The sequence below is a fragment of the Dendropsophus ebraccatus genome, chromosome 12, assembly GCF_027789765.1.
Source record: "Dendropsophus ebraccatus isolate aDenEbr1 chromosome 12, aDenEbr1.pat, whole genome shotgun sequence".
Taxonomy (NCBI): domain Eukaryota; kingdom Metazoa; phylum Chordata; class Amphibia; order Anura; family Hylidae; genus Dendropsophus; species Dendropsophus ebraccatus.
The window spans coordinates 75,454,905-75,475,249 of NC_091465.1; the positions used below are offsets into that span (position 1 = coordinate 75,454,905).

The window sequence follows — 20,345 nt, forward strand, 5'->3', positions numbered from 1 at the left end:
GGTGCATAAGAGTGTTACAAAACCACAAAAAATGAACATGATAGAATAGTAATTGCACAGATCAAGCCCAACTACATGCTTATTGGGCCCAGATGGACAGATCTATAGGATATTAACATTTATAAAATCATAGAGATCTGGGGGGAAAAATTAACATTAAAAGTGAAATCTTTGCTGTAATCTAGCAGAAAGTGACTAATAATATTACTTGTTATACACATTAAATATCCCGATACCAATATTGTCTTGGGCATGCCCTATGTGTTGCTATTATCATGTAGGGTTCAGGACATAGGATAATCCTAAGGATTTTACCATATGGGTCCCATACAGTTGTCCTTTGCTCTGGCTGGGAATAAGTGGTATACTGCTACAAGGATTGATGCGTTTTTCCTTCTGCCGGCGGTTACAGAACCATACGCGGATCACTTCCTTCTCCATGTTCAGCTGCTCAGCAATCACAAGGATCTCCTCAGAGGTAGGTTTCTGGTTCTGAACGACATAATAATGAATGGATGAGAAGAACAGAGAAAGATAGATCTATGGTTTTGGACATTATGTATTATGAATGAACCTTATCTACCCAATTCCATGTTCAGCACACCCCTAACCCTAGTATTATCCTGCACACACCTTATGTTATAAGCTCAGTGAAGAAAGTACAGATTAAACCTACATTCCCCACCCCCATATCTTACCGCAATAAAACTTTTCTCCAGTGCAAAGCGCACATTGGTCTCAATGCTGGTGCGTTTCTTGCGTCTACGACCGGGGAGCCCTTCGTAGCCTCCCCCAGGACTGCTCAAAGGGTTGGGACTTGGCAGAGTGCTGTCTACTGACATTGTTTCTAGGCAGAGAAAATCAGTGTAAGAACAAACATTATAAGAAAATCAATAATCACCGACTGTATATTGACGGTGCAGATCCTCGGTCTACAGCAAAGTCTTTTTGGGTTATTGTAATAGAGGAAGAAAGACAGTTCTTTCCCCCTCTTCAATGATCTTATGTACAGTTCCCGTTCTTAGAGAGTTCCGTTCCCCAACTCTAAATCCTCCAACCCCTCAACTATAACCCTTCCGTTGCTATGGATGAAATGTGAACCAACATCAAATAGGCCTGATCATTAAAGGGTTAAAAATACATAGTTGTCATAAAAGTAATAAAAGGTACAAGAGGCAGGTCTGTTTTTTGTACCATACATCAGATTCTTCCTCATCTTACCTGCATCACTTAGCCACTTCTGTAGTAATGGTTTTAGCTTGCACATATTCTTGAAACTCAGGTTAAGTGCCTCAAATCGGGAGATGGTTGTCTGTGAGAAATCATTTCCATACAGCTTTCCCATAGCCAGGCCGACATCCCCCTGTAAGATATAACATAACCTTAACTAAACTATGCAATGCATGGATGTAGCAGTACATTGTTTCTCCATAAGACATGGCGGAACTACAAGAAATCCCAGCCACCATATACATCACATCCTACATACATATGTGCGAAAGTGATAGTGAATCTTCAGCCCTCCAGCCGTTGCAAAACTACAATTCCCATCATACCTGGGCAGCCAAAGCTATATCTTTGGCTGTCCAGGTAGAATTGTAATTTTGCAACAGCTGGAGAGACGAATCTTCGCTATTACTGCCATAGGAAAACACATCTCATAACAATACCGAGCTGTGGAGCCAAGAAATGTAGAATACACTCACCTTATACCACACAATAGCATCCAAAAAACATGATATAACAATCTACTTCATATTACCTAAACACATTATTACCTTTCTGAGGCCTAATAGCAGGTTAAAATTATATAGTATAAGTATTCCCCAATGTAAAACTTGCATGGAGACCTCCAACAATTGCCTCTCTGGCCTACCACAATCTATCCCTAGCCTGGAACAGGTGTGTCTGGTTATTATTTTGGGGCTCCAATAGATGCTGTCATTGAAGAGAAGGATCAGTCATGTTGGACTTCAACTGCTTAATCCTTTTGTTCTTAGGGGCATAATCCACTAGGGGAATTGATTGTTCATGTGTTAGGGCGGGTTCACACTACGGAATTCTCGCGGACAATGTCCGCGGAATTCCGTCAGCTGTCCGCCCGCACGGGCACGCGCTTTTCCGCCGGCCCCATAGACACCATTCTATGGGCCGGCGTATTCCGCAATCCGCTAAAAGAAGTGACATGACACTTCTTTCAGCGTATAGCGGAATACGCCGGCCCATAGAATGGTGTCTATGGGGCCAGCGGAAAGGCGCCCAGATGTGCGGGCGGACAGCTGACGGAATTCCGTGGACATTGTCCGTGAGAATTCCGTAGTGTGAACCCGCCCTTAGGGTATGTGCACACTGAGGAAAAGGCGAGGAATTCAGCTTGAAATTCAGCTTGAAATTCAGCTTGAAATTCCTCCCGTAAAATATGTACAGAGCAAAGTCCCATTGTGTTCAATTTTCTGCTCTGTTGTTCACACTGCAGAATTTCTGAGCAGAATTTTCTGCTGTAGATCTGCTAGAGGAATCCTATAGAAGTCAATGGGGGGCTTAAGTTCTGCTTGAATTCTGCCTCAAAACTTTCAGCTACAATTCCTCAAGAATTGCTCAGTGTGCACATAGCCCAAGGGAGGAATCAGGAGAGTATGTGTATGGCCAGCTTAATAGATTTGAAAATAAGGAAAGGTCCAACCTGGCTACCCATGATGCACCTCTAAAAGAAACCGTAGTACACAGACACACTGGATTATATACTACTTTGGAACTTATGGTGACAGAAACTCTTTCCTACCTGAGTGAATCCTAGTTTGATCCTACGCTGTTTGAAGGTTCGGGCAAACTGTTCTAACTCCTCCAAGTCACTGGGTTCCTCAGGATGAGATGCTGGTTCTGAATGTGACAAAATTGGTGGATCCTGGGGTCCTGGACGGGACACAGCCTGGAAAGAGAATATAGGCTATTATGTGATGCTTTCCTTATATAAGACATAATAAAAGTACATTGGATGGACTGTGGTCACAATTTCACAATACTATGCCATCAGATTGATATGATGCTCATGTTGCAACATTATGTTTGGCTGACAGAGAGGTCAAAAAGGTCAAAACATGAGGACACGAGTGGTGTGAAATTTTTCAAGAGAAGAGAAACTACAAAGAGATCCAATAGATACAGACAATATATGTGTTATTATGTGCAGCCTTATATTCTGTAACACTTACCTGAGTGGGAAGGCTGGACCTTGGCTGACCCGGAATGAGATTCCCCTGGCTTTGTTGAGGTAGCTGGAAGAGATTTGGTGCAGAAAGGAGGCCTGAAGTAGAAGGAAGAAATTAGACTATGAAAATCACACCACACACTATATTGCAGGTTTATAGAGGTGGAACCTTCTGGCTAATTTTCAGTACTATGGTAATATTCTTTACTTACATCACTATTCATGAGTAAACTGACAACTGGGTGTGACCAATTGAAGGTTTGTCCCTACATGATATTATCCTATCCAATCGGTGCTGACTGTTTCAAATAGTGGGAAAACACGCCCCTTTGACAAGGGGAATGGTAATGCCCACTTGTCAATTTATTCATAAATATTCAGGAAGAATAACAGAGGTTTCCCTAAAGGTGCATTACATTGTATTATGAACTAATTTTTTATTTTTTTGCATCTTTCATTCTATACACAGAATTTAATCTATGTAGCCACCAACTTTCTATTGGCAGATTTTGCAGGGGGGTAGCACTCACCTTGTTGGCCTTGCCCTGCTTGGGGCAGCAGAAACTGTGTAGGGGACTGGAGAGGATGCCCAGGAACAAGGACCAGTTGCTGGAGTTGCAGCAGCTGCTGGATATCCTACATAATGGACAGAAAATATGTTCAAGCAGATGGAAACCATACACAGGACATCATACAGGCAAACAGTAAAATCTGACAGCGGTCACTGAAAATGTGAACGTTACAATAGCTTTGCACTTATCACCTGAATGCTGTGAAGATTACTAGACAGTGAACACAAATATGAATTCGTCCCATTATTATATCATAGTAAACAATAAGGATTAACTATAAAATATTGTCAAAAACTTCACCCCCCATGTATACCTCAAAAGTACTGCCCGACCTAAAGGTCCCCATACACTTTATACTTTTGTCAGTATAAGGCAGGAATGGGGAACCTTCGGCCCTCCAGTTGTTGCAAAACCACAATTCCCATCATGTCTGGACAGCCAAAGCTAAAGCTTTGGCTGTCCAGACATGATGGGAATTGTGGTTTTGCAACAGCTGGAGGGATGAAGGTTCCACCTCCCTGGTATAAGGTGTATGGAACTCTTCTGAGTCTCCACTTAGATTAGGGTCAGGTGTGATGGAAAACCACTGCTGACCCCTTTGTTCTTGGAGAGAAACGGCTCTGGCTGTGGCTTACCCCAACCCTATAGAGATTGGCCATGCTGAATGTTCCTGCGTATGGGGAGGAAAGGAGAGATAACTACGGCGATTACATGACTGCAGGAGATTAGGAGAATGCAGGTGCCCATTTTTAAGTGGGTTGTAGCAGGCTATCCTACAACAAGCTTGGCATCTGGCCACTGATTTATCCCATTTATATATGCAGCATATAAAATGTAATATATATTAGGGAATTGCTGTTCATGCAGTTACATATTACAGAGATATAAATGTATTAAAAGTAGCTATATTATTTTTTTTTTATCATTATTGTTATTATGATGTATTTAGCTTCTTTCATTGCAAATTAGGAAGGTTATATTTATGTTTTATAACATTTATGAATCTCTTCTCCAGAGCATAGACTGCAATGATAATCAGCTGTGCGTCTGATGAATCTGCCACTGTGAGTTAGAGAGTTGCCTGGGAATTTAGGCTACGCTATTTGCACTACCGGCTGATCAAAGGTCCGGCGTCATTCTCTATTGATCTGGTACGCGCACGGTTTAATACACAATGAGCATTAGGGAAATGGCAAATTTAAGAACATAAAACATCTTTTTTGATGTTTTAGAGATAAATACAAGTTGTAAACTAATCAGAAAATCAAAAAAAAGTGCCATCTGGTTTTTAAGGGAAATAATAGTATTTTCAGTAATAATATATGTGCATAGGTTTCAGGAGATTGTGAAGAGATTCTAGATAAAATTGTGACTGGTGGGGGAATCATTCCTGTGCACGGCAGACTTCCTGTCACCTACCTTGCAGACATAGACCTAGATAAGTGATAAAAGCCAACAGCGATCGAAAGTAATTGTAATTCCATAGAGCAGCACGCTTCATATAGAACAGATGAGGGCCTTTTTTACACGGGCCGATTATCAGTTCCTAGAAACGCTCATTCTGCTAATATTCAGACCATGTAAAAGTGCAAGCAATCAGCCGAAAAGCGGGAAAACACCCCCTCCTCAGGCCCTATTACATGAAACGATTAATAGAAGGCAACAATCAGCTGACATGAACGATGTGGGCTGATCGTTGCTGTCGTTTGTCTTTCAACACGTTGAAAAACAAACTGCTAATATAGCTGCCGTCGCTCTATGGAATAGGAGCAGCAGCAGCAGACCGCCACCTTCTGCTATAGGTTGCATGGACGATCTAGCGATCACCCGTGCATCCCCCCCGCAGCTCCCCCTGTACTCACCTGCGCGCTGCCGACACCTGTAATAGCGCAGTCAGCAAATGGGGAACGAGGAGCAAGCAAGCGCTGACAGCGCTTGTTTGCTCCTCCTGCCGCCCAGTGTAATAGGGGCTTTATATTTATCAGTATCCGACACACATATCTCTGTTTACATGTGAATGTGCGGCTGATAACAATGAATGTTAAAGGCCGCACAAATGATGCAGCGATTTATTCTTCCAAAGGCAAATCAGTGAGATCGGCGCTCGCTTGCACCCGCGGGACCCTTTGATATATAATGCACTAAGCTAGGATATGCTTTTACTTTATCAAGTTGCAGCCAAATCCCTGAGGATCCCTTAAAGGGGTAGTGCGGTGTTTAACTTTTATTCACTAAATAACACACATTACAAAGATATACGACTTTGTAATGTGTGTTATTTAAGTAAATGGCCCCCTCCCCCGTGTTCCCCCCATCCCGGAAGTGTGGTGCATTATACTTACGTATTCGCGGTCGACCCCGGCCGCCATCTTGGGTCAACAACGTCATCTCCGGGAGGCCGGCCGGCCCTCATGCTCCAGCCGTCCCTCATGCTGGCCCCCTTCTGCCGCGTCATCACCTGCTCAGCCACGATTGGCTGAGCATAACTATGCTGATCGTGATTTTTCAACATGTTGAAAGTAGTGATGAGCGGACCGTCGGACTTTTGGTCCGATGGCATCTGCGCTCTATTATCATGCCTGTGATCCCGGCTGCATAGTTGCGATCCCACGAATATGTGGCCAGGATATTCCAGGGAATTCCAGATCGATTCCCTGGAATATCCTGGCCGCATATTCCCGGGAGTGCAACTCGGCGGCCAGGATCACAGGCATCACGATCGAGCAAACTGCTTTCGGACCAAAAGTCCGAAAGATTCGCTCATCTCTAGTTGAAAGAGCACGACTTGTACAAGGAGTGACGGCAGCAGACCACCGCTGACTTCAATAGGGAGCCCCTTCTGTGTCCCCTCTCGCTGCTCCCTACTCCCCGTCTGTGGCGCATAATAGCATAATAGGCAGCAAGCGGGGGTGTGGGGTGGGGGTTAGCAAGTGCTGAGCTGACAGGACGGCACCCTTATCGTGCCGTGTAATAAGGCCTTTAGTCTTCCCTGCACAGTGGTGATCTCAGTCATGCAACTGTGCAGAAAGCTGCAGTCAGGCCCATTAAAGTGGGCACCATTGTGCACAGAAAGAAAGTGGGGATTGGTGGTAATCCCAAAGATCAGACCCTCACCCACAATAAGCCACCATTTTGCTAAAGTCAAGTGAGCCTCCTGCTCGCTGTTGGTGGCTTCAGCCTACTGGTCAAGATGTATGGTGGCCTCCCAACTCTCCATGAAAGATGTTAGTAGAGAAGGCTCAGATGTGTTACATTTTTTTGTTCTTGGAGGGATAAGCCGCACCAGAGCCCCTTATCCTGTATACTATGTAGCTTTACAATATAAAAAGTGCAAATTCTTTATTCACAATCAAACCATCATGATCCTGGACACACGCCGTGCTCACCTGTGCAGTGAGGTGGATGGGCTGGGACAAAGCAAGTTGGGGGGGTTGCTGTTGGTTGTTGGGGGTAGACTGGGTATCGGACCCTGACTGGGAGGCGCTGGCGGCGGCAGCAGCGTTGGATTGCTGGACAGCAGCTGCTAGAAGCTGAGCTTGCTGGAGAAGCAACTGCTGCTGTGCAGGGAGGAGTGCAGTTAGCTGCAGCCAGGAGAAAGAAAAGCAGGGAGGAGGAAACAACGCAAACAGGGGGAAACAGAAAAGGGTCAAGGACAAAATAAAAAATAAAAAATGGGGCATAAAATAAAAAGGAAGAAAAATACAATGCAGTGAGAAAAGATAATCAGAATGAAGCAAAGCAGCAAATGCTTATATATATATAAACAGTCATGCAAATATGACACCATAAATACTATATATGACACATGCAGATGTAAGAAACCGGGTCAATTGAGCTTAGGTGCATAAACATTGCATTAGACCAGGAATGGGGAACCACTGGCCCTCCAGCTGTTGCAAAACTACGAGTCCCATCATGCCTGGACAGCCAAAAGGCTGTCCAGGCATGATGGGAATTGTAGTTTTGCAACAGCTGGAGGACTGAAGGTTCCCCATCCCTGCATTAGGCCATAACAACCAATAGGTTTTCCATCTTCATTGCATTTGAGAAATAACATTTTACAGCTGATGAGTCGCTTGGTGGTTCAGAAAAGTCAGTAAACATTTTGTAGAGGAGATCACAAGCATCTGGATCCAGCAGAGCGAGACAAAAAGTAGTGAATACGTTGTATAGCTTTAGCAGACGTATCTTTAAAAGATCACTCAGGGCACAGAAACATATATTTTTATTGCCCCAAAGCGTCTACAATAAAAAGCGTCTTTGCAATAAGTTTTGATGAAAAGTGTCCTTCAGCTCTTATGCTGACCTATGAGTCTCCATGGTAACAGACAACAAATAAACCCTTTGTAGTCAGGTCCAAACTCTTTTCCGTCTCTTCACCACTGTATGCCAGTATACTTTACAGTCAGTGGGTTAGGAAGAATAGAGGGCAAATTAAAAGACTATGCAGGTTTTATTTGTTGCCTGTTGCCATAGAGACACAAAGGACTGGAAAAGAACTATAAAAACAAAACAATAAGATTTAAAAAAATACAACCTATTTCAAAGGTGATTCATGTTTCATGATTCATTGGCTGTGAGAGTGGACACAGCCATTAACACTCTCCTGACTTTTGATCTACTATGGTGTTAGAAATGATGTCAGGAGCTCTGTACATGGCGGGATGTTAATAAATACACACATAATGGGGGGGGGGGGGTTGGAAAGGAATGAAGGTGAAAAAGAAGAACAAGAATAAAATCGGCATCATTGATGCATTAAAGAGGTAAACAAGCTGATTGGTGGGGATCAGATGTGCCGAGTTCTGGATGGACACACATCAAGGGCGTAGCTATAGATGGTCGCACCTGGGCCCATCAGCCTTAGGGGCCCAGAAAGTCTCTCTTTCCCTAAATAAGCATTATAGATGAGGCACCCTGTTATAGATTTTATAATGGGGCCCACCGGTTTCACGTTATGCCTCTGAAATGCTTTTAATGTTCCATTCATTCAGGGGTTAATTCTCCTTTGGTCTCATGATCAGCGGGGGTCCCAGCAGTTGGGACTCCCACCAACCAGCTTGGTATTCTCTAACAGGGGATAACTCAAGAGGGTAACTCATAGAGTTGGGAATACCCCTTTACTGCAAACAGAGGGAGGTTCCAGTTCTCCTAGCACCAGAAACTTACTACAATACTCTCATACATTGAGGAACTTACCCCAGCCAGCTGGCTGCCAGCAAGGAGGAGCTGTGTTTGAGGGAGGGAGGTAGGTGGTTGCTGAGGGGCAGAAGGAGCCTGTGGGGTAGGGGGAGCAGAAGGCGTTGGGGGAACTGGAGTGCCAGGAAGGGATGGGGACCGTTCCCCACATTCTTCATCTGTAATCTGTACATATATAAAAATACATTTAATAATACAGTACTGTGTTATTAAGACTAGATGAGACAGGCAGAAGTTGTGCTTAATGTATTACATGTATTCTGTATTATTACATGCTACAAGTTCTTCTCTACACCCTCTTGGCCGACTTACTTTTCACCAATATTTTACACCAAAATATTTTTTTTGTATATTGTTTTATTTTTTTTGTATATTATTATGGGGTCAACCATATTGCCTAAGCATCTCTCTTCTTAACTGCATTTAGAGATACGCTTTACAGCAGCTGCATGGACATAGGAAAAAATAGACTGGGGGGATTCTGTTGACTTTAATGGAAGAGTTCTCTAGACATGCTTTGTAACCTGTGCAGGGAGAGGGAGGAGGGGAGCTATGACTATCATCCACATTATGGCCACTGAAATCCTGACTGCGATGATAGATGATGAAACTGTTGGAATTTTTTAATTCTGCTGAACAGGAAGTGTCAGCCTATTAATAAACATAGTGACCACATTCCCTTTAAATCAGGTCAAGCTCAGCACATTATAATGGGGTTAAGGAACTACTTAATTCACTTGGGAGAAATAGAATATTTAGAATATTGGTCTATAGGGAATTACAGTAATGGTGGGTTTGGGGGAAGTTAAAATAAAAAAAAAAAGAGAACTCAGGAAACGGGTGCAATGCAGTAAAGGCTTTGGGGATTCCCCTGCGAGGTCCCTGATGCACAGATGATCACAGTGAATCACCAACAGACCACACAGTATACTTGTTGGAAGTGATTCTGATCTTGCTGCTCCAGCATACATCTATAGCAGTGGACCTCAGCCTGTGGTTCCCCAGTTGATGGAAAACTACTATTCCTGGTGTGTACTGTCAGGGCATGATGGGAATTTTAGTTTTGCAAAATGGCTGGAGAATCACAAGTTGGGGGTGACTAGTCTATAGATATCTGCAATTGTCTTGTCTGTTTTCAACTAGAAATGAGCACAACGTGAGCACGCTTGGTTCCATCCAAACCTAAGCGTGCAGCATTTGATTACCAGTGGCTAAAAAGTTGGATGCAGCCCTAAGGCCATAGGTTGCATCTGTGTTCTCCAGGACTTCTTAGGGCTGCATCCAACTTCTGCAGACAACGGTAATCAAATGCCGCACACTCAGTATCGGACGGACCCAGACCATGAGTTGTGCTCATCTCTATTCCCAACCCTAAGGATCCACTAGCATTTGTCTACATACCTTTGGAGACATTGAGAAGGGAGATCCCTTGTTTTGCTGCACCTAAAAAGAAAGAATCACAAGGATTGAGCAATACAAGTATAACCTAGACATGTAAAAAAAATGTGAAAAGAAATGGGTCTCATACCTCATGTAAAGAATCTGCACCATTCCTTTCACTGTCTGTAAAAACATAAAATAATCCGGTTATTGGAACAAGAAATATCTGAGCTCTCTCTCCTATATAACCCACGACAGCAATTCTGGATAAGACCGGTCAGCATTTTGGCATGGGAAAAAAAAAAAAGAGAAGACAAACTTCCTAATTACACTACGTTAAATGTACATATAATAGAGGAGGTTCCCACCACGGCATCATACATGAAAACCTCAGTGTGGTGGGAACCGCTCACTCATCGCTGTTCACATAGGTATAAAAAGTATTTCCAATAGACTAATGTACTATACAGGAGAGGACTTCCTCAATGTGTCACTCGGGGTGAGAAATTCTCACAGTATTAAAAAATTTTTTTTAAAAAAAAATCACAAACTGGACTTCCCTAACTTTAATATTGGGAAAAAACATACAGAAGAAAAAAAAAAGGTCTCAATGTATTATTTCTGTGGACCTACATTGTATGACTAACACTTAAAGGGATAGAAATACTGTGAACCCTTTCCTGGTTTGGCATCTGAGGCCGGGAAATGTTTAGATTGTACGATGGCGAATCGGGATGTTGTCGGCTGGAAATATATATATATATATATATATATATATATATATATATATACTCACACGCTGGTCTTCTAGGGGGTGGTTATATCAAGAAAGCTTCTCTTCTCAAAGGGGTGGGCTTTTACTGTAGATGGGTCTCAATCTGCTTGTGTCTACCACATGAGAAGCAGCAAGGATTTCTGACACCCAGGGCAAAATGGGTAAAATTTGCCCAAGTCTTGTTTTTGAATACCCCGTCCATAGTAGAATGGCTTATTGGTGTTCTCCCTGACACATGGTATGCCTGCCGCCCATTCCACAGCTACGCCCCCGATCACTATAACAGTATCCCTCAGTTACGAGGCCATTAGTATTATTATTGTATAGTCTTTATCAGCGTGGGCAGCAGAACTTTTATGGTCTGACAGTCTGACAGGCAGGAAATGATCTCCTATATTCTGACAGTGACACATACACGAGAAAAGGGAGTGCTCACTATCTGTCAGTGTCACATAGAAATATAAGAACAGTCATTACCTGCTACACCCCCTTCTGCGTGCAATTTGCCGAGGTGTCCCGGTTTAGACATTCTTATTTCTGTAGACAGACAAGAGAGATGATGTTTTATTAGAATTAGATATACAGATATACTAATGTATACAGACAGCACAGAATTATTGTTGTATATACATCAGAAACTGTGAAGCTATATTCTCCATATAAATGCAGGGTAGGAACATATGCAGCTTTTAGTTAGTTAAATGGTCACTGCCCCCCAGGTAATAGTATATGTGATTTGTAACATATTACAAGAAAAATGGCTCTGAAATCCATATCAAGAGGGAATACAGGACATATGGGCAGAGATGTGCTACTATGTATGAATGTGACACTGGTCTGTGTTCATACAGACTGAGGCTCTCTCTATGCTCCATAGGATTTGCATTGTCTATAAAAGGTAAATCAAGGCTTCCCTCCTTTTTCAACTTTTTAAAGCTTAGTGTAACCCCTTCCTTGCTGTGCATCAGTAACCCCTTTAACCACCACATGCTATTCATAGTGCTGTACTGTCCTCCAGAAAAGTGCCAGTCTTTTTCATCCAGTGCAATGTTACCAGCACTATATCATGGCGTAACAGAGAGAAGTATGTGCTGTGCTGTATCTGGCCAAAAAAGTAAGGGAAAGTATGTACCACTGGTAAACAGACCAGCTCATATTTCTACCATTTTCATTGCCACATCTATTCAATAAGGACAGGGCATGTACACATGGTCTATTTTTCAACTAGTGAAGAAATACAATGCAAAATGCCTAACAAAAATTCCAAGAGTAGCCTTGGATGTCTATTATGCTTTTGACAGAGAATTGACATAGGAATTGTTCGAATGCTTTATTACTAGATGGCTCCCAGTAATAAAGTGCACTGAGGAATGAATGAATGAATGAATAAATGAATGAATGAATGAATGAATGAATGAACATCCATACCACACCCTGACCCAGGACAGTGATTATCTAATCTCTCCTTTACTTTCCAGATTCCAGTTTCACCAAGAACAATATAGAAACATTGCAGCAAAAGCATCAAATGCGCAGAAAAAGGGAAATGAGAACTAGATCCTGTAAGAAATATTCCAGTGTGCGCCGCACTATAATGGTAAAATAATAACCTGTCTGTCCATGATTTCTCATTGCTGTTATATTTGCAAAAAATGAGGAAATATTTAGATGCTGTGCATATCCTGACAGCACTGAGAAGAGTATAATAGGGAGAGGAAGGAACAATGTCTTTTCCCACAGTCCCTAATGTTTTAGTTGTGGCCTCTTATTCACTCCACTTAGACATTACAGTACATACACAGGAGGTTGTGGGGATTACTGATTCAGTCAGGGAGGCCTATGGGGGGGGGGGGTAGTCTCACTTCTGCTTCTAGTTTCCCTGCTATCAGCCCATTTACCGAAAAATATACTAAAAATACACACGACACTTAAGAAATACCAGCGTCCCATGCAGCGTGCACACATACACAGAGCTTCACATTATTCATTGTTTGTAAATCTGCCCATTGACATTACATTGGTTGTGTGCAGCCCAGGCTGTAGTGTAGACCCATCGAGTAAGGAGACCCGACTCAGTAGAGAATATATAAATTACATGCCTTTTTTTTTTTTTTTTTCAAGGATTGGGAAAGCCATCTAATATCCAGTTTTGTGCACTATGTATATTACAAGCTTTACATGTAAATGGTAATATGATCTGTGAGTACACATTTAAATTGGTTCTCTAGAAAATTGACCATATCCATACCAGTAACCGTACTAAAGGTATTGCAACGCTCCAAAGAGTATCTATACTTTTGGTACCTGCAGTGTCTGGTATTACAGCTCGGAGCAGCTCACTTCCATTTATGTGAAGGGGACTGAGCTGTAATACCAGGTATAGCCACTAGCAAAAGTATATAGCTGTGTATGGTAAACAGAAGGCTGACTGGCAATGGTGCCAGGTATAGGCTATACATTATGTAGCTGGCTATACATTAGATTTTTCAGAATATTTTACGAACAATTTGCGATCCATGGTTTCCCTGTACACGTTGTCGTCATCCCAGATAACAATGCCATATGTTAAAATGACATATCACTAATTTATTCCCATTACTAGTCTAGTATTCCAGTAAGGGGATGCATATCTGTTGTTTGGTATTCTCAACTTTTCACCAACAGTGACCAAGAAAATCCTGACATTAGCCGCTGTTTATGTATTAAAGATGTCCTGATGGTCGTCATTATACGGCCTAAATTGGTCTTATCTATAGTAAATAGCCAAATGTAGGCTTTGACACCATTATGGTCTTGATATGAACACATCCTAAATAGAGATGAGCGAACCTCGAGCATGCTCCAGTCGATCCGAACTCGATCGTTCGGCATTTGATGAGCGGTGGCTGCTGAACTTGGATAAAGCCCTAAGGCTATGTGGAAATCATGGATATAGTGATTGGCTGTATTCATGTTTTCCAGACAACCTTAGGGCTTTATCCAAGTTCAGCAGCCCCCGCTAATCAAATACCGAACGTTCGGATCGACTCGAACCCGAACCCGGTTCGCTCATCTCTAATCCTAAAGTTAAAGAGATACTCCAGGTGGGAAAAAAATTTAAATCAATCATTTCAGAAAGTTCACAAATTTGTAAATGTATGTTCCTGACATGGACAGAGGTGGCAGCAGAGAGCACTGTGTCAGACTGGAAAGAATAAACCACTTCCTGTAGGACATACAGCAGCTGATAAGTACTGTAAGGCTGGAGATTTTTAAACAAATGTAGATTACAAATCCGTATAACTTTTTGACAGTCGACTTGCTAAAGTTTTTTTTATCGGAATACCGCTTAAACTAACATGAAACTTGACATTTAGTGGGATGTGGGTTCAAACTACCTTGTTTTTACTGCACATTTACTAGTTGTACAACTGATTCATACTGTCTAGAGGAGAGTAATATATTTATGATACATCGCAGTGAAAGAGAAGAGACAGCACTGGAGTCCATCCATTATGTTAGTGACCATCCAAAAGGCCAATCCAGAGTCACAAACAGAATGTCAACCACGGTCACAGCACAGTTGGAGGCGCAGAGAGACTTAAAGGGAATATGTCAACTAAAATTACTGATTAGAGTCAGATACTAAAACTTATTCTCTTATTCTAGTCAGTTTCTATTTTCTGACTTTTCAGTTTTTGTACATTATTAAGGGGGCTGCCATATTGCCTGGGCTGTTCCTAACTGCATTTAGTGACACACTTTACAGCGAAACTCCTTGACATAGACGGACATAGACAGACTCTTTCTCCTTGAGATGAATGTAAAACATCATTGAGCGTGCTCTGTGACCTTTGAAAAGGTCATCCGATAGGAAACTCCTAATGTCTTGTATTGATGCTATCCATCTAATGGTGTCAAATGATGCTGCAGTGCTGTACAGATCACTTTACAGCAGCCTCCTCTTATCATTACAGACAGAACAGGAAGTCTCAGCTTAGTTTTAGCCCCAGTGGTGAGAATGAAAACTGAAAAGTTTTAGGATTATTTTAGAATATAGATAGCCTTAGTCTATGTTCACACAGTTTTTAAAGTAAAAAAAAACAAAACATGATCATTATTTTCAGCCGTACTTATCACATAACGGCTATTATCAAAAAAACGGCCGCTTTTACCAATTAAAAAACATAGTGCCATCATGGAGTAGCCTTATTCTATAAATTCAATGAGAATTAACCAAACTCATAGAAACCGCACCACTTCTGCATTAGTATTTGTTAACACATTCAGGTTTCTAATTGCAATTATTGAACATAAAGCCAGGAATAGATGAGATCTCATAGAAATACATGTGTTCCTCCTTAACCTACATATGGGACTGCCTGTACATGTTAGGCTGGGTTCACACTGCATTTTTGCAATCCATTTTTTTCATCCGTTTTAGGCACACACAAAAAAAAAATGAAAAAAAAAAAAAAGGATGAAAAACCAATGAAAAACTGATGCATTTGTGTGCATCTGTTTTGATCCATTTTTCCATTGACTTCCATCATAAAAAAAAATGGACCAAAAAACGCATCAAAGCATGTCAGTTTGTTTTTTTTTAGCATACACAATAACTTAGTCGAACACATTTTTGTGTAACGCTAAAAAAGGATGCCTTTTTTTTATTATTATTATGGAAGTCAATGGAAAAACGGATACACACAAATGCATCAGTTTTTTTGCATAAAATGGATTGCAAAAATGCAGTGTGAACCCAGCCTTATTGGGTAACTATATAGAGCTTATATGTTTCAGATTAGAACAATGAAGGAATTGGTCAAGCAAGTCAGTATATTCTTTTCAGCAAGTTAGTTGTAGAGATAAGCAAACCTGCTGTAAACTCGAATCTCATTGCCTGAAGAACATGGATGCAGCCCAAGGACTGACGGGAAAAAATAAGCTGTATCAATGTTTTCCAGGCAGTCCTTGGGCTATATCCATCTTCCCCAGGCAGCAGAACTGAAATGCAGATCATTGGAGTTTATGCTAACTCGTTCTTTCTGCAGGTTCGCTTACCTCTAGTTAGCTGACTTCTAGAGATGAGCGAACCTGGAGCATGCTCGAGTCAATCCGAACCCGAACTTTCGGCATTTGATTAGCGGTGGCTGCTGAATTTGGGTAAAGCCCTAGAGATGAGCGAACCGGGTTCGGGTTCGAGTCGACCCGAACCCGATCGTTCGGCATTTGATTAGCTGGGGCTGCTAAACTTGGATAAAGCCCTAAGGTTGTCTGGAAAACATGGATACAGCCAATGACTATATCCATGTTTTCCACATAGCCTTAGGGCTTTATCCAACTTCAGCAGCCACCGCTAATCAAATGCCGAACGATTGGGTTCGGATCGGCTCGAGCATGCTCCAGGTTTGCTCATCTCTACTGCCTTCCCATTATACTGGTCCTAGTAAGATAGGACTGTGCAACAGGCACTGATATAAATAACATTGACCATCTTTGTACAACACTGCGGTATATGTTGCAAAAGCAAAATAAATAAACCAACTCTTCTCAGTGTCTTGTGTCTGGGTCATCTCCGCACCACAAGCGCTCATGAAATCCTACAGGTACCACATACATGATGCCTGCAGATGGTGGTGGAAGTCTCACACATCAATACGATCCTGTATAACACAACATATACACAGTTGTGAAACCTCCCACGGTGCTCTCAGGCAGCACAGTTCTCGTCCCATACTGTCAGGTTAGACTTTTCACCTCATACGCTGCCCCCCACTCACTTTTGTCTTGCACTACTCGGTGTGACACTCTCTTAAATTTTTTACTAAAGTTATATAAAGCGTCCTGCAGAAGTGTTATTCATATAAAGTCTATATTTTCTGCAAGAACCATCAATTGCAAAAGAGCTGTGCTGGGACTACTAGTTCTACAAGTGACCTAACTTATATATTCTCTTTCCCAGCATCCTCCGGGATGTGGCTCGGTTAGTGCCCGCACCACCATTTGCAGTGCAAATCTCACCTGTTGCCCAATGATTTGAGATCACCATGATGAGAAGTGGAAGCTGCAAGCGAGCAGAGATCACAGAAGATATAAGAAAGTCATGAAGCAGAGACAGCTTGTAGGAACTAACCCTCCCACACTCGCTGTTAACCCCCATTCTGCCACACTCACTGCATTAACCAATGAGTGGCCGGGTTCTAGTTACTCTCAGTGCTGCCTCGTCTTCTGTGTTTGTCTCCCACAGTGTGTTATGTCTCTATTATATCCACATCTCACATCTCACCCCACCATGTGCTAGGGTATGACAACCGCAGTCTGTGTTTATGTAACTTCAGAATATACAGTCATTTTCTGTATGACCTAACAGTGTAACCTCTGCACTCATACTAGATTCACTCTCAGGTTGCGTTCACTCTCAGTAAAACAATACTAAAATACGGCTGTAATTGCAATTTTATAATGCGTTCCATAAAGCCATAAATAATTATGACTCTCCAAATTGTAAATATGCGCATTATTTACCACCTGCTTTTGAAAAAAACTGCTTTTTTTTTTTTAACCTGTTCACACACTGCTTTTGCCACTCAAAAAGTATATTGGTGTGTGAACATAGCCTCACTTGTCCCCAATACACAGGCACACTCCATTCAGATTAGCGTGCATCAGGGTCCATTTACATAGAAAGATTATTTGACAGATTATCTGCCAAAAATTCAAAGCCAAAGCCAGGAACAGACTATAAACAGAGATCAGGTCATAAAGGAAAGACTGAGATTTTTCCTCTTTTCAAATCCATTCCTGGCTTTGGCTTTAAATCTTTGGCAGATTATCTGTCAGATAATTTTTCTGTGTAAATTGACCCTATGAAAAAACCTCAAGCATGCAACCTCATCCTCAGGTTTGTCCAAACCCAAGCGTGATCACCGATGGCTGAAGAAGTTGGATTGGTTGTAGTGGACACACCCTTTGGCCATATGTATCCATGTTCTTTAGGACACCCTAAGGCTGCATCCAACTTCTTCAGTCATCGGTAATCAAATGCTGCACACTTAGGTTTGGAGAAACCTGACATGGACAGAGGAGGCAGCAGAAAGCACTGTGTCAGACTGGAAAGAATACACCACTTCCTGCAGGACATACAGCAGCTGATAAGGATGGGAAGACTTGAGATTTTTAAAAATAAGTAAATTACAAATCTAAATAACTTTCTGAAACTAGTTGATTAAAAAGAAAAAGATTTTTGCTGGATAACCCCTTAGAATCAATGGAGCCGTATCATAGAGGGGCAGGGGTTTCCTCTCACTGGGGGTGAGTTGGCCCGCCTCCAGTGCTTCAGCCCAGGCCTGACAGTACATTCCCTTTAAAGCAACTCAGTACCCACAATCTGACCCCCCCAAACCGCTTGTACCTTTAGATAGCTGCTATTAATCCAAGATCTGTCCTGGGGTCCGTTCGGCAGGTGATGCAGTTATTGTCCTAAAAAACAACTTTTAAACTTGCAGCCCCATGCCCAACAGCCGTGGCCTAGATTGTGTATGCATTAGGCTGGCACAACCTCTCTGTCCCTCCTCCCCGCCCTCCTCATCATTAGGAATACTCCAGGCAGATTTTCTCCTATTCCCCACCTGTGGCAGCCCGGCACATGGGCTGGATTGTTAAGGCACCTGTGCAAATGTTAAGACAGGAGAAAATGTTCTGGGAGCATTCCTAATGATGAAGAGGGTGGGGAGGAGGGACAGAGGGGTGGTGCAAAGGTAGGGCACAGATATTGTAGGCCACGGTCGTTTGACACAGGGCTGCCAGTTTAAAAGTTTGGTTTTTAGGACAATAACTGCCTCACCTGCCAGCTATCCGAAGGTACAGGCGGTTTGGGGGGGGTCAGATTGTGGGTACAGAGTCGCTTTAAGCAAGCTTATATTTACGGCAGTGAGTATACTTCAGTAGTATTCTATAAACTGACTGTATATTTACTTTTAGCTGGAAGATAGAGTGGCATAGCTATAGAAGGCAGAGAAATTGTAGTTGCCCCCTGGCCCTGACACCTCGGTTATGAACGGTAAGTAAAAGGTTGGCGGGGACCTAGTACAGATTTAGCATTGGAGCTTCCAGTCACTTCTCCGGGGAGTTGTAATGAAACGGGCAGATCTCCATAACAAGCTCGATTTCCTTGCGTTCATGTATGTATCTCCTCTTCGCACTTTTTATAACAAGTGTAATAATCAGGCTGAGTGGATACGGCGTCATTATTTCCTGCTCGAGTGTTAAGCCGACGTTCCCTAGAGCTCGGTGCTAACTTGTTCACTAATAGACGTGCTGCATAATTTATAGCATTCCTATACATTTATGCATAGCCCTGCCGCTCTATTGTAATTTCTATGATTGATCAACTGTGATACGCCTAAAGGATTAAGCAGAATGCTGTCAATTTATCCTCTATACATACAGTAATTCCCAAGATTATGTCCCCCGCCGCTCCGTGGAGGTTTCCACTAGTTATAGTCTTAATACGCACAACGATATGACCAGAGGCCTGGAAAACATACTGTAACATTCAGGTTATTTATGACCCCCGTGCTGCTATCCTTGCCCTGGTAAGGTCTCGGCAAGGATTATATGGTGCATTAATGAACGTATGATACATGATGACTTCGTCCTTTGTAAAATATGATATTTCCGTGTGCCTATTACACTACAGGCGTCGGGTATGTGTTCAGTTACAAGAAGCAAGCAGGGCGTTACATGGCTGATTGGTTTGACTATATGGCGGAGCTGGTGTGTTCGTTGGAGCGTGGGACAGTCCCTTAAACCACATCCTGCAATAACAGAGTGACTTGGAGCAGCAGAGAGTGACATGATGATACAGCGAGCACCTGTAACTGACTCCACGCACCGACTAGATACAAGCTGTACACAGAGGCAGAGAATGGGGGCTGCTAAACATACAGGGCCAGAGACAGGACCAATATCAGAATCCAATTCACTCCAACTGCTCTCACAGCAGGGTATAAGAAATATAAAGACAAGTGGCTATGGCACCAAAATCAGCCCATGAAATAGTGGGAGCCATGGCTATTGGGGAAGCATACATGCTTGCATGCAACCACTGCAGAATTGGATGCTCAGTAGTCCTCTCTCTTTCTTTCTCTCTCTCTCTCTCTCTCTATATTATATATATATATATATATATATATATATATATATATATATATATATATATACACTCACACAT

At 42.3% G+C, this 20,345-nt stretch overlaps 1 protein-coding gene and 1 long non-coding RNA gene across 2 annotated transcripts in view; one reads left to right on the forward strand and one right to left on the reverse strand.

The window, feature by feature from the left end:
• POU2F2 (POU class 2 homeobox 2) overlaps nt 1-20,345 on the reverse strand; it is a 32,414-nt gene that overhangs the window by 3,945 nt on the left and 8,124 nt on the right. Inside the window, exons 2-12 of the mRNA XM_069947188.1 lie at nt 11,612-11,671; nt 10,508-10,542; nt 10,381-10,422; nt 8,980-9,144; nt 7,167-7,361; nt 3,739-3,844; nt 3,213-3,304; nt 2,783-2,929; nt 1,222-1,363; nt 699-847; nt 316-492 (exon numbers count right to left, since the gene is read on the reverse strand). Of these exons, the coding sequence (XP_069803289.1) occupies nt 316-492; nt 699-847; nt 1,222-1,363; nt 2,783-2,929; nt 3,213-3,304; nt 3,739-3,844; nt 7,167-7,361; nt 8,980-9,144; nt 10,381-10,422; nt 10,508-10,542; nt 11,612-11,663 (1,302 nt within the window). The 5' untranslated portion in view covers nt 11,664-11,671. The remainder of the gene's footprint in view (nt 1-315; nt 493-698; nt 848-1,221; nt 1,364-2,782; nt 2,930-3,212; nt 3,305-3,738; nt 3,845-7,166; nt 7,362-8,979; nt 9,145-10,380; nt 10,423-10,507; nt 10,543-11,611; nt 11,672-20,345) is intronic.
• Nucleotides 332-17,475, forward strand: LOC138769029 (uncharacterized). Its single transcript, XR_011359195.1, has 3 exons — nt 332-478; nt 12,613-12,731; nt 17,076-17,475. It is a non-coding gene; the product is annotated as an uncharacterized lncRNA (long non-coding RNA).